Consider the following 25,046-nt stretch of genomic DNA (forward strand, 5'->3'; position numbering starts at 1 on the left):
GAGATGGGTGGACTTGTTGTTCTGGGCAAGCTGGCGTCTGCTCCAGATCTGGAAGGTCACCACGGGCCTAATTCGGGGTGAAAGCGTCAACATGTGACACGTCAGTGGAAACGTGCATCAGATTAACTGACTTGAGTGGAAATTTACCATGACTGTGCATTGTCTCTGAGCCAATCAGAACCATCCACATCGCAGTAATGACGTGGATAAGACCTTGAAAATGGTATAACTGTTGGGACAATTGTATGTACGATAGGGCGAGGCAACGAGACGGTGAGAGAGGGAGCGCGGCCTACGAACTCCTTGTGAGACTTGAAGCTGGCTTCTGCTTTTGAAACTGCAAACTATTCTTAAGTAAATTTTTCTTTTAATTAATTGCAATCCTGACTCTGTCTTCATTTCTTCACTACTGGTCCTGGGTCATAAGCTGTTAACCCCTAACAGCAGCATCTCTGACATGCTGTTGATTACCACTTTCCACCTGTAAAAACAAATGCAAATCACATTTGTAGTGATGTTCTTACAGTGAAAGCAAAGAAAATGTGAAGCTCAAAATTTTATTAAAGCACTTTAAAGGGTTAGTTTACCTAAAAATGTATGTCATTAATGACTCACCCTAATGTCATTCCACACAGTTTAAGATATTTTATATTTAGTCCGAGAGCATATGCAAGTGTATGCACACTACACTGTCCATGTCCAGAAAGGGAATAAAAACATCATCAAAGTAGTCTATATGTGACATCAGTTAGTTAGTTAGAATCTCTTGAAGCATCAAAAATACATTTTGGTCCAAAAATAACAAAAACTACAACTTTATTCAGCATTGTCTTCTCTTCCGTGTTTGTTTTCAAACCTCAAATAAAGATTCAAACGGTCATGAATTTGCTTATCGATTCATGATTCGGATCGCCAATGTCACATGATTTCAGCAGTTTGGCAGTTTGACACGCAATCCAAATCATGAATCAATAAGCTGTTACCTTTCTGGACATGGACAGTATAGTGTGCATACACTTGCATACGCACTCAGATTAAATATTATAGGGTGAGTCATTACTGACATAAATTTAATTTTTGGGTGAACTAACCCTTTAACAAATATATATATTAATATGAATTAATCTGTACAGAATGTTTAATTTGACCCTTTTCTTGTTTTAGTAACTTGTGTATTACCAAACTATAGTACACTCTATAGGTGTGATTTCCTATTTTCAAATTTAAAAAGTAAATGGTCGCAATGTAATTTCTTCATAGTAGTTTTGTGTTAACATTTATTATATTTAAGTTGTGCGGTATACTTTGGCAATGGTGATAAATACACTTATTCTGCTACAATGCCTTGCCTCACAGACTATTTACTATTCCATTAAATCATTTTTGCAAAAGGTGCACACTAAAAAAATAAGACAAGCACTGACCTCTTTACTAGCCCATTGTAAGGGTTTGTGTCTCATGAATTCAAGCATGTGGGGAGGTCTCAAAAACCACTGGCTCTCACCAGAGGTCGCAGTGTGCACAAGCGTGCATGTCTACGTCTGCGCTGCAGAGGTGTCAGATATTCTCCTGGCACTTCAGATGAAACCTCAAACCCATAATAGCCACCATTATCTGCCTGACGTGCGTCTGCGTGCTCATGCCCACAATTCTCACACAACACACAGATCCCATTTCAACCCAACAATGCACAAACAACCTCTGGAACACTTCCTGACATGTGCCTGGACACTCATTACCACACTGTAGGACGATTACCGACTCGTAACACGCACCAACAACTATACACATATTGTATTACAGTACAATACAAGTCTCAGACTACATAGAAAACCTTCATATAAACAAACTCTTCTCTGTCTACACCTGTTTATTTAAGCTTTGCATCAGCAGGTTTCAATGGGGTTTTCATTTAGCCTCCCAGCATGTAAGCGGTTACGTTCTGAGATTTTAATATTGCCCTTGCAGACGAAGAGATTCATCAGTGACCTTTTATGATGGGACTAAAGAGGCTGGAAATGGTGACATAATGTCACAGAGAACATAATAAATCACATTAAATAAAAGCAGGCACACTAAGACAGCAGCTTCAGCCCACAACTGAGAACACAAACATATTGTAATGACCTTCAAAAATGCACATGACGTCTTTGAAAGGTGCGAGGCAGACGTTAAGTGCAAAGTGCAATGGTCGACTACATGGTGAGAGGATGTTAGCGAGATGGGGTGAAGATTTGCTTCACAGAGGGGTGGCAGCTTTAAGGCGGTACAGCCTATATATGCTGTGGATGCTTTCTGCCAAATCCCTCTATTACGACAAGAAATGATCTTTTTTCCTGTGGCACAGCTGGTCAATCCCATATGAATGTGAGAAGATATTCATGGCATACATAATGCTGCATGTCAAAGAAAGCTGTCATTTTTCCTTTTTTACATGGGTCTCAAGTAAGACTCTAAGGTTGAATCTAAACTATCCCACTTTTTACACTGCTACTCATTAAATATGTGTAAATAAGTAAACATTTTACTTATATTATCCATTAGGCATATAGTCTACTACAATGTACGAAACAACCAGTCTACCAACAAAAATATTTGTGTAATATTAATACTTAAGTTCTCTTAAAGGGGGGGTGAAATGCTGTTTCATGCATACTGAGCTTTTTACACTGTTAAAGACTTGGATTCCCATCCTAAACATAGACAAAGTTTCAAAAACTAATGTTGGACGTTTGATGGAGTATTTCTGTGTCAAAAATACTCCTTCCGGTTTCTCACAAGTTTCGGCGAGTTTTTTTCGAGTATGGGTCTATTTGACGTTAATAAGAGCGGAAGGTCCTTGTATGGGCCGTACGGGCTCTTCTCCCGGTAGGGTGCGCGCGCGCGTGACTAGAGCACGCTGTAAACAGTCTCTCAGCTGCAGATCCAGTCGTCCGTGAACGGCGCCGCGCTCCACTTTATTCCTATGGGTGACGTCGAGCGACTTCAACTCTTCAGCACAGCATTCCGGGAAGGCAGCGCTGCATTTGAACCGATTTGAACGCAGAAATGACGGGAAGCTTGACAACATCGTTTCAGTTGCGTCTCAAAATGGATTTACACGCCACTGCTGTCACAGGACTTTACCAAATCATACCAAAGAAGTGTGTTTCTGACGGAGCGGTCCCAGCGATAAAGCTTCGACGGTGAGTTAACTTAAACTGCTTCAAATGTCTCTGCTATTGGCTACCGTCGCATGAGTAAACATCAGTAAACGACACGATCGCGTGCTTCGTCATTCAAATGCGCTAACGGTTACTCCATTGTTGTTCTGTGTATAACATTACAGTATGCTTGCTACTTCTAAGGTCTAGTCGCATACAATAGTCCATAAACCGAATCATGTCCTCATACACTGCGAGTAAACACACAGAAATGTGGAGAGGCCATTAAATACAGTAACTTACATACCACAGAGACGGACGTCCTGCTGTTGCCGTTTCTCCTGTTCAATTTATTTCTCCCTCAGATTTGATTGTGGATCATTATCTGTATTAGCTGAGATAGATGGGTTTCTCCACGCTTGAGGACGTCACCGCTTTGCGAGCTTGTCATTCTTTAGCTCCGCCCACACGATACGCCTCCAGGCGCTCGTTTTTTTCCGGAAAGACTCGGTACAGCCTATATTTCTTTTATAAATATGATAAAACTAAAGACTTTTCGGAGATATGAAGGATGCAATACTACTCTATAGGTACTCAAGATTGACATGAGATTGACTGAAACTGAGTGTTTCACCCCCCCTTTAAGTAATTTTCATCACATTGAATACATTTGTTGCACACAAATACAATGCCACCAATTTTTCCCATAAATCTTTGTTAAAGAGTTATAACCCATGAACCAAACTACATTTACATTTATATTTAATCATTTAGCAGACGCTTTTATCCAAAGCGACTTACAAAAAAGGGGAGAGTAATAGAAGCAACGGAACAGACAAGGCCAACAACCTGTAAGAGCTGTAAGAAATCTCAATTAATTAGCACAATACACAACAATTTTTTTTTTTTTTTTTTTAAAGACAGACATCTACAACAAAAACTCAAGTACGCAAAGTGCCGAACACTGGATTTTGATAGCTATGATAACTAACCAACACATCTGAATTTGAATTGAGTCAATCCATCAATCCTTTTTCCAAAACAGGTTTTTGTGTTACCCTGATTAACTATAGTAAACCTACTATAAGTGATTATATTTTAGCATGGTTTCAGTGGGACATTGCGTACATACGCCACTCACTCAAAAGTGTTTTGTCATATCCGTAAATATAGAAAGGTTTCTCAGGCTACTTGCTGTGGGAGTGGCATACGTAAGTTGTCAAACTGTCGAAAAGAGTCTGCTGGCATAAAGAGACCGTACCAGAGTTCGTAATAAAACAAGAATCAACACTGGCTTGGCTTTTCAGAGATGGCAAGAACTAAGGGTTTTGAAATGTAAAAGTGATGTTTTTTTTATTACTCAACAGGTGAGTAAGGTATTTTATTGAATATATAAATTGCCATTTGTAGCTCTCTAAGAGAGTTCATTGTAAAACATTTTCAGCATTATCTATTGTAAAGGGTCATTTCATTATGGTTGTTGTAGCGCTGTGCTAAAATTTGTTTTCAAGGAAGTAGGCTAACTGTGTCTATTAATGGGTATAGCTACAGTAACATCTTCAGCTAGTCAGATTTAGATCCTTTCCATCTCAAATATATTGTTAGAAATGTATGTATAGAGTAATATAAAACTATTGATTTTTATAAGTGTATTATATATAAACAACATTTTATATTTATTGCAAAATATGCACATATATATACAAATATCTCAGTAGTTTGGAGACTGTTCACACTTTGGAAGCGTATGGAGACTGTTACATCATTCACTCGTTGCTCATGCAGTATTAGTTTTTCCACCAGAATTACGACTGTTAAACGTTATTTTAAAAATAAATCAATGTGGGATTATGGCATTATTCCATTGATTAACAACCTAATAGCTTACAGTAAGTTTTTTTAATAGTTTATTTTATTTTATTACAGTTTTATAAGATAAATTCCTCTGTTGAGAAAACATTGCTCCCAGAAAATGACTGCTGCACTCCATAGCAAGTGAGTCTGTGGTGTGACATGAGAGACGTGAAAATAACACATATTTTCAAATAACAGATTAACGTTGCCTTGGGTGACTGTGAATACTCGGAAATATCTGAGCCAATGACTGACCAATTAAATAAAAGAATTCCAAAGAACTGTTGCAACATTTTAAACCTATTCAAACTCAAAATCTTCTACATCTTTAACTCTAACTTCTCTTTTTCTTTTTGAATACATGGATAGGTAATTCTGGATAATAGGGGAAAAGTATACACATTTCTTTGAGAAGGAAACAAATTATCCTTGATGGTGTCCTTGGGGATTATTGTGGGATAAAACCTTTCAAATGCAAATGTTTTCAAACAAATTATCAATATATAGAGATTTTGAACATATCCATTTGATAACCACTCAATCCCACAGTCTTAGCCGTGAAGGACATGTTAATATCGCAAAACAGGAAGAGCAGACATAAACCATTTGAGAACATAAGCTAAGGGAAATGGAACGAGCAGAACTTGACATATTTGGCCAGTTGAGGACAAAAATCACCAGTGACACAATTAAATCAGACTTAACAAAGGGAATTTAATGTCAATGACATTTAGCACCAGCCTAAGGCGACAGGTAAAACAGTCCAGTCAGCCATTTCTTTGCGAAAGAGCTCATGGGACTGATGGGGCACTGGGATAGAGGATTAATTGAAAATGAATGTAGTTCTACAAACGCACAACCAATTCAGAGCAATCACTCACTGTCGTTCTGCACACTGGATGTAATAGTGTACATACAATATGTTTAACCATGTCGACATACAGCAGGTGGAAGATAGCACGATACCGAGTGAGCTTTAAGTGGTTCAGAGGTTATGTTTAATATAGGTGGACGTAACAAACCTGACCTTCAAAACAAGTCAAAACATAAGACCGAGACACGGCGAGGAACTTTGATGGTCAAGACATCTTGTGTCCTCACACCTCATTTGGCGACAGCGAGAAAAGGCGAGGATATCGAAGGGGACATGACTGAGAGGGGAAACAGAGCTCAAGCTGGGCCAGGCAGCAGGCAGGCCAGCAGGACGCCTTCACCCTCCAATAAACTTCAGCTAAAGGTCAAACAGATGAATTATTCATTGTTCAAGGTACAGCCAAGGCCAATATTGGCCTTCGTCCTAGGCTGGCCATTTGAAAGTGTTTTAGATGGGGGGTTAAAAGGGGAATGGCAGCGTTGTGCGGTTCGATAGAAACTAGAGAGCCTGAATCGGTTTACATGCAAACCCCAAACTTATAGCACAATAGGCTTTCATTAAAGGCTTTAGACACCTTTGAAATAATACAGTGAAAAAGGTGCAAAGGTTTCTTAATAAATATCTGAATTAAAGTGGGCATTGTGGGTCAATGTGTGCATAATGATTGGAGTTTTAAAAATTGATCATGCCCCATGTGGGCTCGTGTGTGTGTATGTGTGTGTGTGTGTGTGTGTGCGCCGCTTGTAAAGGGCTTTTGATCAAATATGAAATATTCAAAAACCCAACTGTAATTTGATGAAGTCAGATATCCTCAAAATGGGAATAGCAGTCAGCACTTTTCACATTTCTGCTTATAAAAGACCCTCAGTAAACGGATTTAGAAACGGGAGGGGGAAACCGGGGGTCTGGGTTAGGGTAATAAAGGCTGTTTAAAATATGCGCTGACCCGTGAGATGAACTGTTGTCCGTGTTGCACGGCCAGCGGTCTCGCGACCGCCTTCCCTCTCTCCACTGGTACTTGGTTTCGGTCCCGCGCTGCCCTCCGGCGGCCAAACAGCGCCACAGCAGCAGTGTGTGGGCAGCCGCACCAGCACAGCGGGCCTCTCCAATCCATGCCCTGCCATTCACAATGGTATCAATTAAGAGCTGCTTGTACTCTCTCTCAAACACACACATTTACTGAAGCCTTTCAGCAGTTCAAAAGGCCTGATGACTGGTTGAAATGCATTGATTGGTTGAAGGGGGGTATCACCGCTGAGTCTGAACAAAAAGTACAGTCCTACAAGTTGCCCCAATGAAATTGAGTCATATTATTTCAAGAATATATCCTGCTTAAGCTCAATGTTAATATGACACTTTAACAGGTCTACACTAAATGGCTGAAAAACACATTTGTCACTAATGTGGGCCAACTAGACAGGCATAATGAAAGAATTCAAACACTTACATTTTTACATCAGGGTTTCTCAAACTATGGACTGTCTTGTAAGTCATGGGGTCGATAGTAAAATTCTGAATAGAGAACAAACTATGATAGAAACAATGAGCATTCACGTGTAGTCCAGTATATTTCCCATTATTTTTCTCAATATTTCTAATATCTTCATTAAGGACTTTGAAGCCTTTTAGGGAATGAATTAACAAACAACCACTTATAATCAAATAAATAATGATACAAAAAGTATTGATTAAAAATATGAAATAATAAAAGACTGATTTGATTGTTATTGTGTAAAGGTGTCCTCAATTATTTTTTCCTTAAAAAGTCTAAAAGCAGTACTTCACACTTTCAAACATAAAATCGAGTAAAAAAGTAAAATGTACTAAAAGTTAAGAAAGACGTTTTCGTAACAAAATAAATATAGAATCAATATACACTTTATAAATACCACAATGATAGGAGGGAGGGGAAAAAAACATAGCAATCACACAGGTTTGACTGACGCACTATTAAACAAAGCGATTTAGACCCATTGAGCTGAAACAATTCTGTGTCTGAATTGTTTTAGTCTACAGGTTTCAATACTCTACTCTTGAAAACACACTTGAGTTAACAGGCAACAAAACCAGAAGCATGGTTTGAAAAGTGAGAGTTTGTCTGTCCACATGAATATCTGCACTGGGCAGATTCACTTATGAAAATGCTTATGAACTGGAGAGTCCATTTGTGTTTCATGCATATTTCATGTAAAGCCCCGTATAATAAACAGAGGAACAAAGGAGCAAGAGTAACATTCTGAATTGAAAGAGGATGTTTTAGCAAAGTAAAGAGATGAAAGAGATATATTTGCTATACATGCAGGTATGAATACAAAGGCTAATGGTGGTGAATATGATGTAGCAATATTACTAAAAATGATAAAAGTAATTAAATACTGAGAAAGTAAATTACAGCATGAACAAATATTTTAATTGCTTATTTATAATAACCTAATTGATTAAGGGCAGGCTTTAAATTTACTTTCAGAACGAGAAAAATGTGTATAAATATATATAAATTAGATACAATACCATAAAACAATTAAAGTTCAGTTTAAACTTTTTTTTTTTTTAAATTTCTAACATAAAACAATGTGAAATAATGTGAACAAATAATGTTCAATTTGGCTGCTTTTAAAAATTAACAGCACAATTTATATGCACTGATTTTTAAATAAAGTAAAACACAAAAAATACAGGGTTTGACCACTGCAAATGTAATATTGACTATATCCAAAATATACATAAATATTTAAATGTTACACTGATATGACCAACCACAGCACATTTTACAAACACATTTCAATTTGCAAACTGATCTGAAAGTTTTCCCTGCAAAGATGTTAAGTTTCTTTCATACACACATTACCTGTCCGCCACAGCAGAAAAATCCTGAAGTCCATCACCTTAGGTCACTGTTCCCTGACAGAAACGAATAACAACCACCCACACTACCTCTTCCTACACACTCTATCTACAGGTTTCGATGCAAATGTCTTCGGCAATAAGACACAGTGCTAACGCTAGTTGCTCTTGGCATGCAAACGATGCATTTATCTAACTTTACCTTCACTCGCCATCTGCAGGGCTCAACTTTATTCTTTGCACAGAGTTCAGGAAGCACAGACAGAAAATTGTAAATGAAGTTAGAGGAATATTTAGCTTCTACAATTTTCCGGTCTAACATTATAACAAAGAAATTAATGTTAATACAAATCATTTTTGGGCTGATTTTAGAGTTTGGAAATGCACATCCAAAATATTGTGCTAATATTTATGTTCTAATGCGCTTCCAAATGGATGGACTTTCCCTGCTCCCAGGGAAATCGCTCAGTCAATCTTTCAGTAAAGCCAGGACGTATTCACACTAAGCTGCTCGGCCTGAGGAAGTAGGGAAGGAGGGGGCCAGGGGTCTGCCGTACAGATGATCCATTCCACAGAGAAAACATCCAGCACAAGGGCCCCAAGGCCTACAGGGACTCTGATAAAGCACCTCCACATTTTTATAGACAAACTACTTATTTTTCCCCCCTCATATCGCTTAGGACGACTGATAACTTTATATTTCTCTAAAGCGCTATGCTGAAAAGGCTGAGGGAAAGGGCCTTTCAGCAGTTTAATTGATCAAGGCGAAGCCATGGGGGGCACCTTCAGATAAAAGAGACGGGAGCGTTTTGAAGTACAATGGTGGAATCTTTTTTTGGAAGGACCCAATAAGGAGTAAAATATTACTCATTACTTAAACTCATTGTGAAGCTTTAACTGTATGTCAGTTTTAAGGTACACTTATTGTAGACCTATTAGAGTCAGGGATTTATTCTGTTGAGTAGGCTACTTGTTTTATACTTAAACTTTAAGGTTACACGGGGGTCCAACTTTTGAGGGGGAAAAAAGGTATGCAATTAGTTAATCTTGCATTAACTCATTAATATGTATGGAAGCATAGTCAGAATGTCGCTGCCCTTGAGGTAAATGTTGATATCCGTTATGTTTTTTATTTTTTATAAAAGGTAAAAACTGATAATAAGTCATATTTGAGGAAAAGTGTAAATAAATGGTGCTATTTCAGTCCTATTACATTAGAAAATAATTTAATTTAGGTATTTTTTTGTCCCTGGCATTTCAATGGTTAACTAAAATAAAATATTTTTTTGCCTTTTATTAAAATTAATTAAAAAAGGTCAAATAACAAGTTTAACATGAAATAATTGCTTTAAATAGCCATAGGATGCACTTCTAGCTAATATGATTTTTTGCTAGCCTATATTTGCATGAACACTGAATTTTCCCTTAAACTATTCTGTTTTCACAAGGGTCGTACCTGTTGATAATAAGAAATATACATCTGTCTAGGTTGCAACCTATACAGAGTAGGCTAGCTCATATCATACATCGTAAATATGCAGTGAGTGAGTTCATGCACGCTAATCAGCATATTGCCTGACACGTCCTTGTGCTCTGATTACACAGGAACATCATTTCATTCACAAATTAAGGACTTAAATTATTCAGAGCTAATAGATTGAGACAGCCCCTAGGATAACCTAATCACTTTATCAAAAAAAAAAATGCTACAAAATGGAAGTATACCTTGAACGACTGTCTGAAAATCTGCTTATCTGGACAGCATTAATGCTATCTAAGGGGCATGGTAGGTTGAGACACAACCTCTCAATACTTTTTCCCTTAATTATGCACACATGCAGGTGTATTTAAAAATAAAAAATAAAATTTCACTGTCCTATTCTTAGGCAAATGACAAAAGCACATCTCTCCTCCCTCTCGGCCAGCGAAAACAATAGTTAGAGAAGAGTCAACATGACTAATTGTTTTTCTTACCTTCTGTCCGTGCGCGCGCTCGGCTGCACAAATCCACATAAGTTCCTTTAAAGGGTGTTGTTGTTGTTTCTTTTTACGTATTGTCGTAGGTAGTCAAATGGCTAAAAATTTGGACGGCGTGTTGCTTGTAGTTACCAAAATATCCAGACACCACGTGTCAGTATATAAAATTAGCCGAGAAGCTGAGCGTCGAATAAAATATTAACAAATCGAGATATCTGCATTCAGATACGGGAACTGGAAAGGTGCTTTTAAATGCATGCATGGTGATGGTCAAAGCTGCAGCCGGGAGAGATATGGATCTGCATATGGAAATCAGGATAACCCTGGATTCAAGTATTTTACTTAACAGTGATATTATGTGTTCTTTATTACTGGAGTAATGTGGGCAGGGGCAGACCAAGGTATTAAAATAGCTTACGTGCATTAGGCACGCGACGATTCATCATCGCCTCTCCTTTATTCTTTACTGCCAGCTCAGCGTGGAGCTGTGATTTCAACGACAATACACATGACTTGCATGTAATGTCAATATGTTGACGTTGTTTATTTTTTGCAATAACTTTTCAAGCTTTTCAATCCCTGTGTCCGGTAATATTATTACAGTTCCTAACCACTCCCCGAGAACTTTTGACCAATCAAAGAGTGGTTTGGATGACTGACACGTCCGTGCGCACGCGCAGTGTTGATGTGCCTGTAGCGCGGGAGAGAGCATTGACACACGGGGAAGATGGTCTTTCATAGACGCAGTTGTCAACAGTCTTGAAGTAAGTGTTATTACAGAAGTTGTTACATTTCAAATGACTGAAGTGGTTGTATCTGTCAAAAATTAGTAGTTTCTCTTTCTATTGACACAATTTCCAGGTCGATAGATGATAGTTTAGCGGTTCGAAAGCGAAGTGTTAACTGTTGTAAATAACGACTTAAAAGAGCCTCAGCCATTTGCTGGCGTTTTCTGGTTTAAAGTTGTCTTACAGCTTAGCTTTTTTGGCTTATACTTTTTATTAAATGGTTGTTTGATTACATTACTTTGTCTAATTTGTTGTTAAAAGTGGTTTTATTGAATTGAGTTGCATTGTTTTTGTTGCCTCTATTCAACACTCTTCCCAGTCATATGTTCCACCCTGTTGACATGGAGGGTGAATTCTCGCAGTCCCTCACCCCACCCGTATCCCCGTCTGCTCTGGATCATTATGGTGAATCTGCTCCCAGTCGGCCTCCCTGCTTTACCTGTGCTTATGAACCAGGTAGAGAAGACACAGGACGACTGTCATCAAATGGCTACATAAGCAGAGGAGCCTTAAAGAGGTACATACTCAGTCCACTTGTTATAAGGATGATATAATCTGTGAACCTGTATATTAAATTAGGGCTGGGCGATATGGAGCAAAAAATATATCTCGATATATTTTGCTATATCTCGATATACGATATATATCTCGATATCTTTACAGGAAAAATAACCCCCTAAAAACCACAGCAAAAACAAATATGCCAAATACCACAAATTCTTTTATTTATTTATTATTGAAGTGCAAAGAAGTAGTCAGTTCATGTAGGAACAAAGTGCGTTTGCGACATTTAAAAAAAAAAAATCCCTGATTACAAAAATAATAATAATTTAACTGTAAAAGAAAATAAATAATGCATTCTTTTCATTTATTTCATGCTTTCAAAAGATGAATCAAAGACACCCTTTTTACACTTAAAGTAAACAGTAAGCATTTTGCAGAAAGATGGGGGCATGACTGAGATATAAATAAACTGATTTTGTCATAACACCATTTCCTGTTAAATTTGTATCAAAATTCAAACAGTGATGTCTGTCATGAGTTTGACAAAATTCAAACTCATCATGCGGATCATGTAGGCTACACGTGAGCTGAATTTCACTTCTTTTCCAGTTACAGAACAAAATATGAATGTCAGAAGGTAGGCTATATGATAATATGATAAAGTACAACTTACAGAAGAGCACCGCGTGTCTCAGGACACCCGAGATGTCGCGTTTTTCCCTCTTGGTTAAAACATGAATAGACCTATTCATCATAATCCCGTGATAAAGCTGACAAAATAATAGTAATGATATTGCAATACTTTTTAAATGTTTTCAAATGATATGCGATCATTTTGACATTTTAACCGAAAACCATGCGATCAGTTAGACACAAATCATAAACTGGCATGATTGCGACTGAGAGTGCGTCTCGCACCAATAGTGTCAATCACCTGACTGTGGGTGAAACTTGCGATATGAACCATGATGAACATTAATATTTCTTTATGAATTTTAGCAAGCAGTTGTGTTAGAAGGAAAACATGGTCTCTAAACTGAGTCCTGAACAACGCGCGCACTTGTCAACATGATAACTAATCCTCACCTGGTTGCGGAAAGCAGCCGTGTTCAATGAGACAACACGCGAGGGGAGGGGGAACAAAAGCAAGAGGCGGGAGGCGCGTGAGCGGGGGCGAGCACAGCACAGGGAAGGCAAACAAGCAAAGTGGCGGAATCAAAATTAAATATAAACAATATATCGATATATACGATATGTCAAAATCCATATCGAGTTGAAAAAATATCTCGATATATTTTAAATATCGAGATATCGCCCACCCCTATATTAAATTCATATCCTGTTTTTCCATGATTAGGTTGTTGTTAAAGCTCGATCCAGCTCCTGCAGATTTTGAGGGGGACACTGTTGATATTTTTGACTTCCCATGGGTGACGGAAACAGCGCTGGTAGAATCTACCAAACTTCTGTTTGGCTTGTTCAGGTAGGAGTGCAGGTGTGTTGGCTCTGGAGGATTGCCATGTTGTCTGCTGAAACAGGAAGTCTGCTAATTTGACAATCTGTCTTTCCTTTCAGACAAAAGGTGTTAAAACTGGAGACACTGGTGCAGTCCAGCTCGCATGATTTCGGTAAGCATCTGGAGACCAGGGCTTAAAAACGGGGGGAAAAGTAAATCGGTTAAAGGTCCCATGGCATGTTTTTTTATTTTATTTTATAATGTTTCCTGAGGTGTACTTATATTGTTAGTATGGTTTTTACATTAAAGGGGTGATGAATTGAGATATCAACTTTCCCTTGAGCTTTTGATATATAAATGGTCATGGTAATATAAGATTATTCTGTAAGTTTCAGAGCTGAAAACGTCCTTGTTAGTCAAAGAAAAGCTTTTATAGACCCCAGGCCCAGAAAAACGAGTGTTCGCTTCCACTGACGTCAGTGCGCGACGAAACACCGCCTCTACAGAATAATAAGTGTGTGAAGTCCAGTAGCCCCGCCCACCGACTCATGTGATCACACAAGCAGCAGCAATAAACAAGATGAAGAATATAGCAAGACACTGCGCTATTCCTGGTTGTGGAAGAACACAGTCGCTGCATAAGCGTCCTTCTGATCCTAATATTAGGAATGTGTGGTTGAACTTTTAACTATTTTTAATGAAGTTCCAGCTCACGTGGGGAAGACTTGGTGTTCACTTATTTCACGGTGGGATCGTTTGTAAACAAATCTCACAGTCACAATGCTATTCTTCTATATTAGATCCGGCAGGAGGAATGTTGCAACACTTATGTGAGTAAAACATGTTTTTTTATATGTAATAGAGCATCAGTTAACGTTACTTTTAGCATGCTGGACTCACGTATGGGCCAGGGCTCGCAAAGCTCAACGTCCCGGAGATGTGCGTTTTCTCCAAAACGGAAGCACGTCGGCAGGCCGATGAATCTCATAATATTCCTTTTGTTCTGCTCTCCTCTGTACTCTCTGTCTTGACGTGACATTTGAAGGGCGGGCACGTGTATGTGTGCGCGCAGTTTGCGCTTATATATATCGACCAATCGTGCGGGCCATGTAATACAAAAATAATAGTCCAGTCAATCACGGGTAGATGAGAAATAAATCAGTGTGTTTGTTTGATAAAGACATACTTGAATCAGTCCGGTTGCCGCTTTCAAATAACCCCTCTCTCATGTGAACTGAACTGAACTCTAGGGGCTAGATATGACAGCGGAGCTGAGCTCATTAAATATGCAAATCTTATCCAATCCTAGCCGTGGGCGTTTACTTCCAAGTCTCCAGTGCGGCACACCCATCAAAACCCAGCGTTTTGAAGAGAGCCTCAAAACCAGTGTAGAAAATAGCCTATTAAATATTAGTTATGATGTTTTTGAATGTAAAAACCACACGAATGTCATTAGTTGACCTCAGACAACAGTAAAAAAAAAATTAAAGCCAGTTCATGACACCTTTAAAAAAAAATCATAATTTCGAAATAAAAGGCATTATTTCTATACCGATATTAGCCCTCTGGCTTGAATGCTCTGTTCCAAGGGGCATGTCTGCTGTGAACTTCAGTGAAAAGACCCACTGTTGTGATTGGCTGACAACTTTGCATTTAAAATGAGATTGTGGTGGAGGAGGCGTGGTGTAGTCAGGCGCAAGCAGCTGCAGCACTGCCAGTCCCGACAGAGAGACGGGGAAAGATTGCTGAGAAAGTGTTATTGCACCCAGTTGTTGGGAGCTCTGAATTAACATGAGTGAAACGTTTGCAACGTTATTTCTCTCACAAAATGCTTTCACCACAACTAACAACAAACACGACATCGTCATAAATACAGCAAGAGCTTCTGTTAACAGCGTCATTCAAACGGCAGTTTGGACAAGTTTGCACTGCAGATATATGTGTTTGACAGATCCGAACATTATATAGAGTGTTCTTCGATCGCTCTCTGTAGTTTAACCATTTAAATAACAGATTTATTTCATGCTACTAACTAGGGATGCTCATATTGACCATTTAACCGTTAAGCGATAATAAGAATTTTGACCGATTAACACAATCAGTTAAACGGTTTAAAGGTTTTTTTTTTGTGTGTGTGTTTTTATTAACGCGTTTGTTTGTTTGTTTGCTGCATGGTTAAAAAAAACTGTATTTGCTAACTCACGGGCTGCAAAATGAAGCAATGGGAAAGAAGCCTACTGTGTGGAACTATTTTGACAGAAAAGGTGACGAAGTTACGTGCAACATAAGCTACGCGTTATTACAATCCGGCAGTAGTACAAGCTCCTGACTGATGGAGGAAAGCAAATGAAAAGTGCTTCCCGAGGCTGGCCGCTCTAGCGAGGCGCGTCTATATTCTCTGGGCAGCAGGCAGTGCCATCTGAAGCCTTAATGTTTGTTTAATGCTTTTCGTAGTGTGGTTTTGGTCACGTTTACTAAAGTAAACATTGTCACGTATGTTCTTCTTGCCGCTGTTGGTTTATACTTTAGAACATAAATACTCAGAGTCGCCCTCTGTCGTTTCAAAGAACAGCACAACAGTGAGCGCTTCGAGTATAAACAGACTACGAGCACGCAGTCAGCGGATCCGTGGAGCCTCAAGGCGTGCGCTGCAGAGACAGGCGAAAGTAAACAATTAAGAAATTACTCACTCGACTTTTCTTGACTAACTGTCAACAGGCGGTGCTCCAGTCAGACTAACCCACATCACTTAGACATGTTACTTTTTAACAATTAAAAACCAGTAAAGGTGTGGATTGAGGTAGGCCTGCTATTTTTATTTGACGGGGAAAAAAACTAATCCGGTTGTTCAAAGCTTCAAACGGATTCAGTGCATTTTCGTTTTTTCATCTCAATTTGGTGCTCACAGACACTCGGAAATTGTATATTTATGTAATGCCAATTCAATATTATAATCTTATCAGTTAGCGGTTAATAATTGATCAATGAGCATCGGATGTTGGTCAGGAAAATTAACCGAAATGAGCATCCCTACTACTAACAGAAATGATGTGAAGTTGATCGACACTGGCTTGATTCACTGATGCATCAAGACGGCCAGCGGGGGGACTGACAGTATTAAACAATTTAGAAAGAAAGTCTGTGTGAACATGAATGATAAGCTGAATATAAGAAATCCCTGATCAGACATAAATTAACAAATGGACTGGTAAATGGACTGCATTTATATAGCGCTTTTATCCAAAGCGCTTTACATTTTTGCCTCACATTCACCCATTCATACACCGACGGCGATGTCAGCCATGCAAGGCGCCATCCAGCTCGTCGGGAGCATGTTGGGGTTAGGTGTCTTGCTCAAGGACACTTCGACACTTGGTCAGGTGGAACCGGGGATCGAACCACCAACCTTTCGGTTTGTAGACAATCTACATGAACCACTGAGCCACTGCCGCCCCACTATTATAAATAAATAAAATAACACTATTTCACACTGTTTGTGGCGGTGCTGTCGAATCCAGGTGGTAAAGCCTATGCTGCTGACATCTCGACTGATAAACTGAATCCATTCTCTACTAATTCTCTGGGCGGGCAAAGCAGAGGAAGGGGAGGTAACCTTTCCTGGTATGACGTCATAGCAGGAGAATTCAAGATCAGCTCGTCTGAGCTCTCATTCTCTCAGAGGCAGAGAGACAGCCTGAACTCAGTATACACAGGTCAAAATTTCTAGCCACTTGGGGACAATATTTAGGCTAGGGGAATTCATATTAATGTTGAAAAACCTCATAAAATTAAAATTGCATGCCATGGGACCTTTAATTCCAAGCAGAATCAGTATTTTAATGTTTCTGCTTATCCTGTAACATTATCATTCCATAAACGGTTTAATTAGATAAAAATGTTTTGCCTATACTTTATACCAGAGCTTAAATTGAACTTTATACTATAACTCGAGTGTATTCCCAAACTGTTGGCAACCTCATGCAGAAGTATCAATCATGAATGAAATCCTGCACGCATTTTGGAGACCGTCTCTGCTTGTTTGCAGTGCAAGGGTAAATAAAAAATGGATCTTGCAGTGCAAGGGTTATTTGAATAAATACAGCGTTTTCTTTATTCAAAACATGATGTCTGTAAAGGCTAAAGTTTTATGTATTTAAGGAGCAGAGAAGAGCTTCTTAGTCTGGCAGTTTCCCTCAAATTTAGATGAGTCAACATCACATACTATTCATTATTGGTTGACTGCTAAGTTAAAATCTTAAAAGGAATGATAAAATAATGTTATTAACCGATTTATGGTTTCAAATAAGTGTTTTTCATCATTGAAACAGTTTAGAGCCATGCTGGACACAGACATTTAAAGAAAAGTTGTTGCATTCTGACAGTACGTTTGCCTTTGAAATATGAATAAACTGTATAATTTACACTTACAGGTCAAGCGAGCAGTCTTCATTATGAGGCAGAGGAACTCCGACAGCAGTGTGTGCTGTTCCTCAGCTATATCAAGGTCTTCATTCACAGGTACACATTTTAGAGTGCTTAATGGTTTTGCTCTGTCAACAGGTGCTGTGGCTTGGTAGTACAAGTGTAATAATATCAGAAATTGGTTTGATGTTGTGTTTTGATCTCCAGGTTTTTGGAGCCCTCACAATCCCTAGATGAAGGTCCTGTTCACCCCTTTAAATACACAGAGGCTCAACTGCCTTCAGTTTTGGTGGAGGAACTCTTCAGTATCACGCTGCTTATTGGACGAATCAAAAATTTGCCAGCCAATGTCCAGAGTGCTTTTACGATTCAGCATCAGGGGAAGGTACTGCAGAACGTGTGTCATGAGATAGCAAGTCGAGCTGGGCAATATAAAATTATACATTTCAGCCTTTTGATGGCATATTTCAGAGAAACCATCATTTGACTGAACAGCCATTGTTGCCAAGTTGATTAAAAATGCAGTGAATGAACCAATATATTACGTCATGCCGGTAATAATCTGCAATATTTACCTATACATGCAGTACCATTCAAAAGTTAGGGGTCAGTGATTTTTTAAATGTTTTTGAAAGAAGTCTCTTATGCTCACAAAGACTGCATTTATTTGATAAAAAATACAGTAAAATTAAAAAATATATATATATATATATATATATTTTTTTTTATTAATATAATCCCATGATGGCAATGGTTGTTTTGTTAAAAGAAACCATTTGAAATGATTTAATGGAAATGTAACCAGATTTCCGCAGTATATATTTATATTTACGCTTTTGGCCTACTTCGGTTGAATTTTGAAAGGTCACTGGCCAAATACAAGGTGTTTTCAAATGAATGATATGCACTATATTGGTTGATATTTAGACCTGCAACAATTACATTTGACCATATTACTCACTATAGTAGCGAAATAATTTGGCATAAGGGATGTAAACTAACAGTGTCATTCACTTTATAGCTCTTTCCTCCATCGTGGCAATTATTGCATCTGCACCTGGACATTATCTGGTCTGTTCTGGAGATCTTGCACCTGTTGGAGCAAAGGATGATGGGTATGTTGCAATAGCTGAAAATGGTGTGAGATCGTAGCTCGCACATGTGACCCTGAATCTGGGACTGTCATACTAATGAGTGTTGGGTCCCGATGATTTTGAAAGGTCAGGTAGTTTACGCGCACCAGTTCGTGAATTTGACAGGCGAGACGCTCACGAACATCAGTCTGTTTGAGGACCAGGTCAACAACCTGCTCTGTGATCTCATTGGTCTGGCCATGAACAAATATAATAAGGTTTGTTTTTTAACAATAACAAACATTGTGGTTAAAGGTTAGGAGGTAGAATCTTTAAGAATCTCTCTCTCTCTCTCTCTCTCTCTCTCTCTCTCTCTCTCTCTCTCTCTCTCTCTCTCTCTCTCTCTCTCTCTCTCTCTCTCTCTCTCTCTCTAGGTGAGACCAACAGAGACTCTGAACACTCATCACTATCTCTGCCTCTGCACAAAGGAATTATGGATTCTACTCATGCATTTACTAGAGCACAGGAGCAAAACCATACACACTCAGGTTAGCACATACACAATCTTGGCATAGATGGTAGTTTTGTATGATTCTTAATTCTAATTTTGCTTTTCAATCCAGTCTTTTTGGAGTTATGTAAATGCCCTGCTGCAGACTGTTCTGAATGGGACGCCTCCAAAAGACTGTGACCCAGGGTTCCCTGTGCACTGTAAAGACCCTGAGGGCTTCTCCTGGTGGCTGCTCACACACCTGGCCCAGATTGGGATGCACAACCAGAATGGCACTGTTCAACAGGAGGTAGATAAACACTATCTAGTACCACATGATGAGATGTTATTAATTTTAGATAAACATTATAATGGTAAGTTTGTTGTTTCAGAAACAACTTGAGGATAATTGGAGTTTTGTGATCGGGCTGCTGAAGTCTAGCTGTGATCCAAAGGTGATTACAATAATGTTGCATATTCCTGTGTATCATGTGTTTATTTGGTTTATACGCTTGTTTAACTTGTCTGGTGTTTATAAATAGCATTAAAGTAGATACATTTTGTACTGTGCGTAACTGCACATATGTCTTCTGAAAGGTAAATGTCAATGTGGTTACATTTTAGAAAGCTGCACAGGAAGAGCAGATACGAACGGTGGTCCATTGCTGCCTCAGCTTCAGCTTAATGTGGGGCCCAAACGTCAGTGCTGTCACAACGCTCTGGGAATATTACAGCAAAAATCTAGTGAGTCATTGCTACAGGATCACATTCACATTTAAGTATTATTTCATAATTTTCAGTTATAAGTTATTATTATAAATTATTTTTATAATTTAAAAACATTACATTATATTATTGCAATATTACATTCACATTTAAATATTATTTTAGTAACATGATGTTCAGTGAGATCCTGAAGTCTGAGTTCATATTTTTCCAATTATAATGTGGAAATAATAGTGATAATAATATTTTTTAATAATTTAATATTTATTATATTGTTTTATATTATACAGTCCCTGACAAAAGTCTTGTCGCTTGTGTACAAATTGACCTAAAGTGCCGCTGAAATATATTTCTAATCAAGATTTTTTTACAAGAAATGGCTCATTTTAATCCCACCAGCTTTTGTGATAATGTTTCAGTGAAAAACTAAACTTTCAAAAATTATTCTAATATTCACCGCTTGGTAAAGCCCATTGAGTCAATTTTTGCAAAGACATAAGTGTTGTCACCTTGTCATATGAGCTTCACCTGTGACTAATAATGGATCAATTAGGTCTCATGTGTGTATAAAAAGAACCCCAGTACGCTAGACCTTCACATCAACTGCAACTAGACCTCTGCAAACATGCCTAAGATTCACCCTGAGACTAAAGTTTTGATTATCAAGAGTCTGAAGACCAGATCCACTGCTGATGTGGCAGACACCTTCAATGTGTCTCAGCGTCAAGTACAGAGGATAAAAAAAAGATTTGAAGAGACTGGAGACGTTTTTGACAAGCCCAGGTCAGGCAGACCCCGCAAGACAACTGCTTGAGAGGACCGTTTGTTGGCTCGAAAATCCAAGGCCAGCCCATTTTCCACTGCAGCAGAGCTCCACGAGACCTGGTCACCTGAAGTCCCTGTGTCAACCAGAACAGTTTGTCAGATTTTGTCTCGAAATGGCCTCCATGGTCGAATCAGTGCCCAGAAGCCAGCACTAAACAAAAGACAATTGAAAAACCGTGTGGCATTTGCCAAGGCCCACAGCCTGCTAAAAGGATGGACGCTGGAAAAGTGGCAGAAGGTGGATTTTTCAGATGAATCTTCTGTTGAATTACACCACAGTCGCCGCAAATATTGCAGGAGACCTACTGGAGCCAGAATGGATCCGAGATTCACCAAGAAAACAGTGAAGTTTGGTGGCGGAAAAATCATGGTCTGGGGTTACATCCAGTATGGGGGTGTGCAAGAGATCTGCAGGGTGGAAGGCAACATCAATAGTCTAAAATACCAAGAAATCTTAGCTACCTCTTATATTCCCAACCATAAAAGAGGCCAAATTCTGCAGCAGGACGGTGCTCCATCGCATACTTCCATCTCCACATCAAAGTTCCTCAAGGCGAAGAAGATCAAGATGCTCCAGGATTGGCCAGCCCAGTCACCAGACATGAACATCATTGAGCATATGTGGGGTAGGATGAAAGAGGACGCATGGAAGACGAAACCAAAGAATATTGATGAACTCTGGGAGGCATGCAAGACTGCTTTCTTAGCTATTCCTGATGACTTCATCAATAAATGGTATGAATCCTTGCCAAACTGCATGGAGGCAGTCCTTCAAGCTAGGGCTGGACGATATGGCCAAAATTCATATCACGATATTTTTCTTAATTTCGGTCGATACGATATAATTCCGATATCGATATGAACTATATAAAAGCTTTAGAAAAAACTACTAAGAACTGCCACATAGGATGTCTGTACCTACAAACTTCTGAAAAATGTATTGGCCAAGTCTATGAATAGTCCTCCTATAAAACTATATAATATTTTAGAAATAAAACCAGTACAAATAAATTAATGTTCACCTTTTATTTGTATTTAGCCTTTATATGAAAAAGAAATGTGAAATCAACATCAAATAAACATAAGACTCTCACTTTATTAATATTAATATCTTTAAGTTTAAACTATAACATAGGCTGATTATATTATTCTTAATATAGATTAAACAAAAGTGCTTCAGCCAGGATTCAGCCTGACTCAGAATATTCTAGCGGATGGATCTGCTTCACAGCGTACAGTGCTCCTATGCCGCAGACGCAGTTTTGAGCATTTTCTTTTAAGTTTTAAATTTCAGTGAAGAACAATTCATAGCGCTCTATTTTCCATTTATGCAAAATTATAGCATATATTTAATGCTGCATTTATTTAATTAAAAATGCAGTAAACAACGTAATACAGTGAAATATTCTGATCTACATCATCTGTTCACTACGTGAATATATAGTAAAGTGTCATTTATTTCTGTGATCAAAGCTGAATTTATCATCATTACTCCAGTCTTCAGAGTCACTCATTATTCTCATATTAGGATTTGATGCTCAACAAACATTTATGATTATTATCAGTGTTGAAAACAGTTTTGTTGCTCATGATGCTCCTTCATTGCTTTCATATATTGTCGCAATCGTCTGACTGTCGATCGTCACCTTTCAGCTCATAACGATTTGTATGTATATGTAACGTCCTTCAGCTGCAGCTCCAGCGTGACAGTAACGTTAGTTCTGCGAATCCGCTTTTGGACTTTCTGTAAGAGAGCGTCCTCCTCATATTTAGATGCGAATAAAATGACAGGTCATGCATAGATTATTTTTTGTTTCTGAAATTAAATCTTGATGTATTCACGTTGGTTTCTATGTATACACTTGCCCGTGACCTCAAGAAGCGCGCAATCAACCGAGGTTAGAGAAAGCGGTCTTTAGCGTCCCTGTTAACTTGCCCGCCCTCGCTCCCGTTTGGAATCCCGCTCGGAGCGGGTCGACTAGGACCGGTGAGACCCAGTAAAAGTGCGGGGGACACATCGAACCACTTCCACCCCACTGAATTAACGTTAGTCTTTCTTCTCTTATCAACTATTTCTTTCTCCTTACTTGTGGAAGGTCGTTCAGTCACATTTGTGTTGCGGCCAGGGAAACTCTTTTTGTAGCTAAAACTTGCCGCGTTGGATCTATCAGCCTACTACTGCTGAGCACTGGCTGCGTTTCTGTGGTGTACGTCATCGCGCAAGTAGCCAATCATGTTCTGCTCTTTCTGACGGCTGCGCCCTGAACGTCAGTCAGTGAGGAATGCTGTAATATATTTATCGAAATATCGGAAATGTGTTTAAAAATCATATCACCGTTATTGAAAAAAATTATATCGCGATATATATTGATATTGAATTATTGTCCAGCCCTACTTCAAGCTCATGAAAGTCATACAAGATATTAAATTTGGATCTCACAGCACCACAACTTAATTTGCTGACATATTTTTTAATTTGTTCAATTTCCGTATAGGCGACAAAAGTTTTGTCTTGCCAAAATTTGACCTTTCCGTCTTGATTAAATGATAAATATTTTTTCTGTGAATATTATTTATTTCAGTGCATTAAACATCATTTGGGAGGATTTCTAGAAAATAGATAAGCGACAAGACTTTTGTCAGGGACTGTATTTTATTGTGTTTTAATTGAAGACTTGAAAGACTAATGCTGTTTTTTCATGTTTAATACTGTATACCTGCTTGATTTTATTTAAGCAATCTATAGTATAAAGTGGTATATGAATAAACATGACATGACTGGACTGCTGAATTGCAGAGAATGTGTAAACATCGATATGATCAGATGGTTTCATAACTGCTGTTTTCTCACCTCTTTCCTTTTTATTGTGTTTATTTTGTTATCGAGAAGAAAGCGTGCAACACAAATGTACATATTCATCTAAACACCACTCTCAGCATTGTGGGCGGTTGTTTGCTAATAGTATGCCGCTAGGCATGTATTTCGAACTTATTTTGATCCCTGATTGAAGTTTGAAAAATACTTCACCGTGAGTATATTAGGGTCTTAATTCAGAACTCTCTCTTCTCTTTTCATGTGCACACAGAATGGATCTTTCACGGTGCCTTGGTTAGGTGTGTCGGGGCTGGGCAGTATCAGCAGGACACCCCTCTGTCTGTTGCAGCAGGCTAAGAGCTGTTGTAGCCCTGCTTCTGTCGGCTCCAGCTCCCACACACAGCTCTACCGCTCAACCAACTCCTTCCATATCTTTCTGCGTATTCTGGCCCTTCACCTGAGCCAAGAACATGCTGGCGGTGCCCCCTGGAGACAGATCAAGGGCAGGTGAGAATGTGCCATTGGACTTTTTTTTTTTCTTTCTTTCTTCTTTCAAAGTTTAGATCTGGTCATCTCTGTGTGCTAATCTCGGATCTGTCGTCAGCCCCGTTTTGCCTGGTGGGGCTCTGGTGAGGGGCTGAAGCAAACTTAATGTGGATAACGAATTTACTGTCTGGACCATACTCAGCCGTGCAGCAACCGCGAAGGCTAATTAGCTAACAAGCATAGCAGTTAATTCACCTTAATGCAGGCGTTCGGCTTCCAGCAATGGCGTGGTGGAGGCTGACTTGGCTGGCTCCAGGACCACCTCCTCCTCTCTATACACACACACGTGCCACACGGAGAGGTGTGGGCTGTGTGCTGATGGCACTCGGGCTTGGAGCGCGCTCGGTGGGAGGCACGGCACACGGCGCATTAATGAGATCGGCAGGGAGCGCGTTCAAGCTCGTACTCTGGGAATGAGCAGCATCTGCTTGTGGCAGGCGCAAAAAAAAGCTGTCTGTGATAAACAAACAAACAACCAGACAGACAGGCAGGCGAAAAACGCAAACAATATCTCGACAGCCTTCCGTTCGTCTTTGGTTAATTCTCTATCTCGGGTCAGTCTCTAAAAGCTTGCGCCACACTTTCTTGCTCGGCTGTAGCCGTGATGTGTCTCGACTCCCCGCAGCCTTGCGTGATGTGTTTTTGTCCAAACATTAAACGGATGCTCAAAGGCCTGCTTGTAGTGCAGTGTGTTTGTTATGGAACCTGC

General features: G+C 39.1%; 1 protein-coding gene across 2 annotated transcripts in view; it reads left to right on the top strand.

Annotated features, from left to right (window-relative positions):
• The first annotated feature begins 2,685 nt into the window (after nt 1-2,685).
• mms22l (MMS22-like, DNA repair protein) overlaps nt 2,686-25,046 on the top strand; it is a 36,362-nt gene continuing 14,001 nt past the window's right edge. The window contains exons 1-14 of one of the 2 annotated variants that reach the window (XM_067448397.1): nt 2,686-3,185; nt 11,296-11,456; nt 11,800-11,997; nt 13,342-13,467; nt 13,560-13,612; nt 17,871-17,958; nt 18,070-18,247; nt 18,884-18,977; nt 19,083-19,213; nt 19,370-19,483; nt 19,559-19,735; nt 19,818-19,880; nt 20,050-20,169; nt 24,063-24,298. In XM_067448397.1, the coding sequence (XP_067304498.1) occupies nt 11,804-11,997; nt 13,342-13,467; nt 13,560-13,612; nt 17,871-17,958; nt 18,070-18,247; nt 18,884-18,977; nt 19,083-19,213; nt 19,370-19,483; nt 19,559-19,735; nt 19,818-19,880; nt 20,050-20,169; nt 24,063-24,298 (1,574 nt within the window). In that variant the 5' untranslated portion in view covers nt 2,686-3,185; nt 11,296-11,456; nt 11,800-11,803. Of the gene's footprint in view, nt 3,186-10,415; nt 10,502-11,295; nt 11,457-11,799; nt 11,998-13,341; nt 13,468-13,559; nt 13,613-17,870; nt 17,959-18,069; nt 18,248-18,883; nt 18,978-19,082; nt 19,214-19,369; nt 19,484-19,558; nt 19,736-19,817; nt 19,881-20,049; nt 20,170-24,062; nt 24,299-25,046 lie in introns of those variants that run through there. The other variant, XM_067448398.1, reaches the window with a different exon arrangement.

The sequence above is a fragment of the Pseudorasbora parva genome, chromosome 7 (genome assembly GCF_024679245.1).
Source record: "Pseudorasbora parva isolate DD20220531a chromosome 7, ASM2467924v1, whole genome shotgun sequence".
Classification (NCBI taxonomy): Eukaryota; Metazoa; Chordata; class Actinopteri; order Cypriniformes; family Gobionidae; genus Pseudorasbora; species Pseudorasbora parva.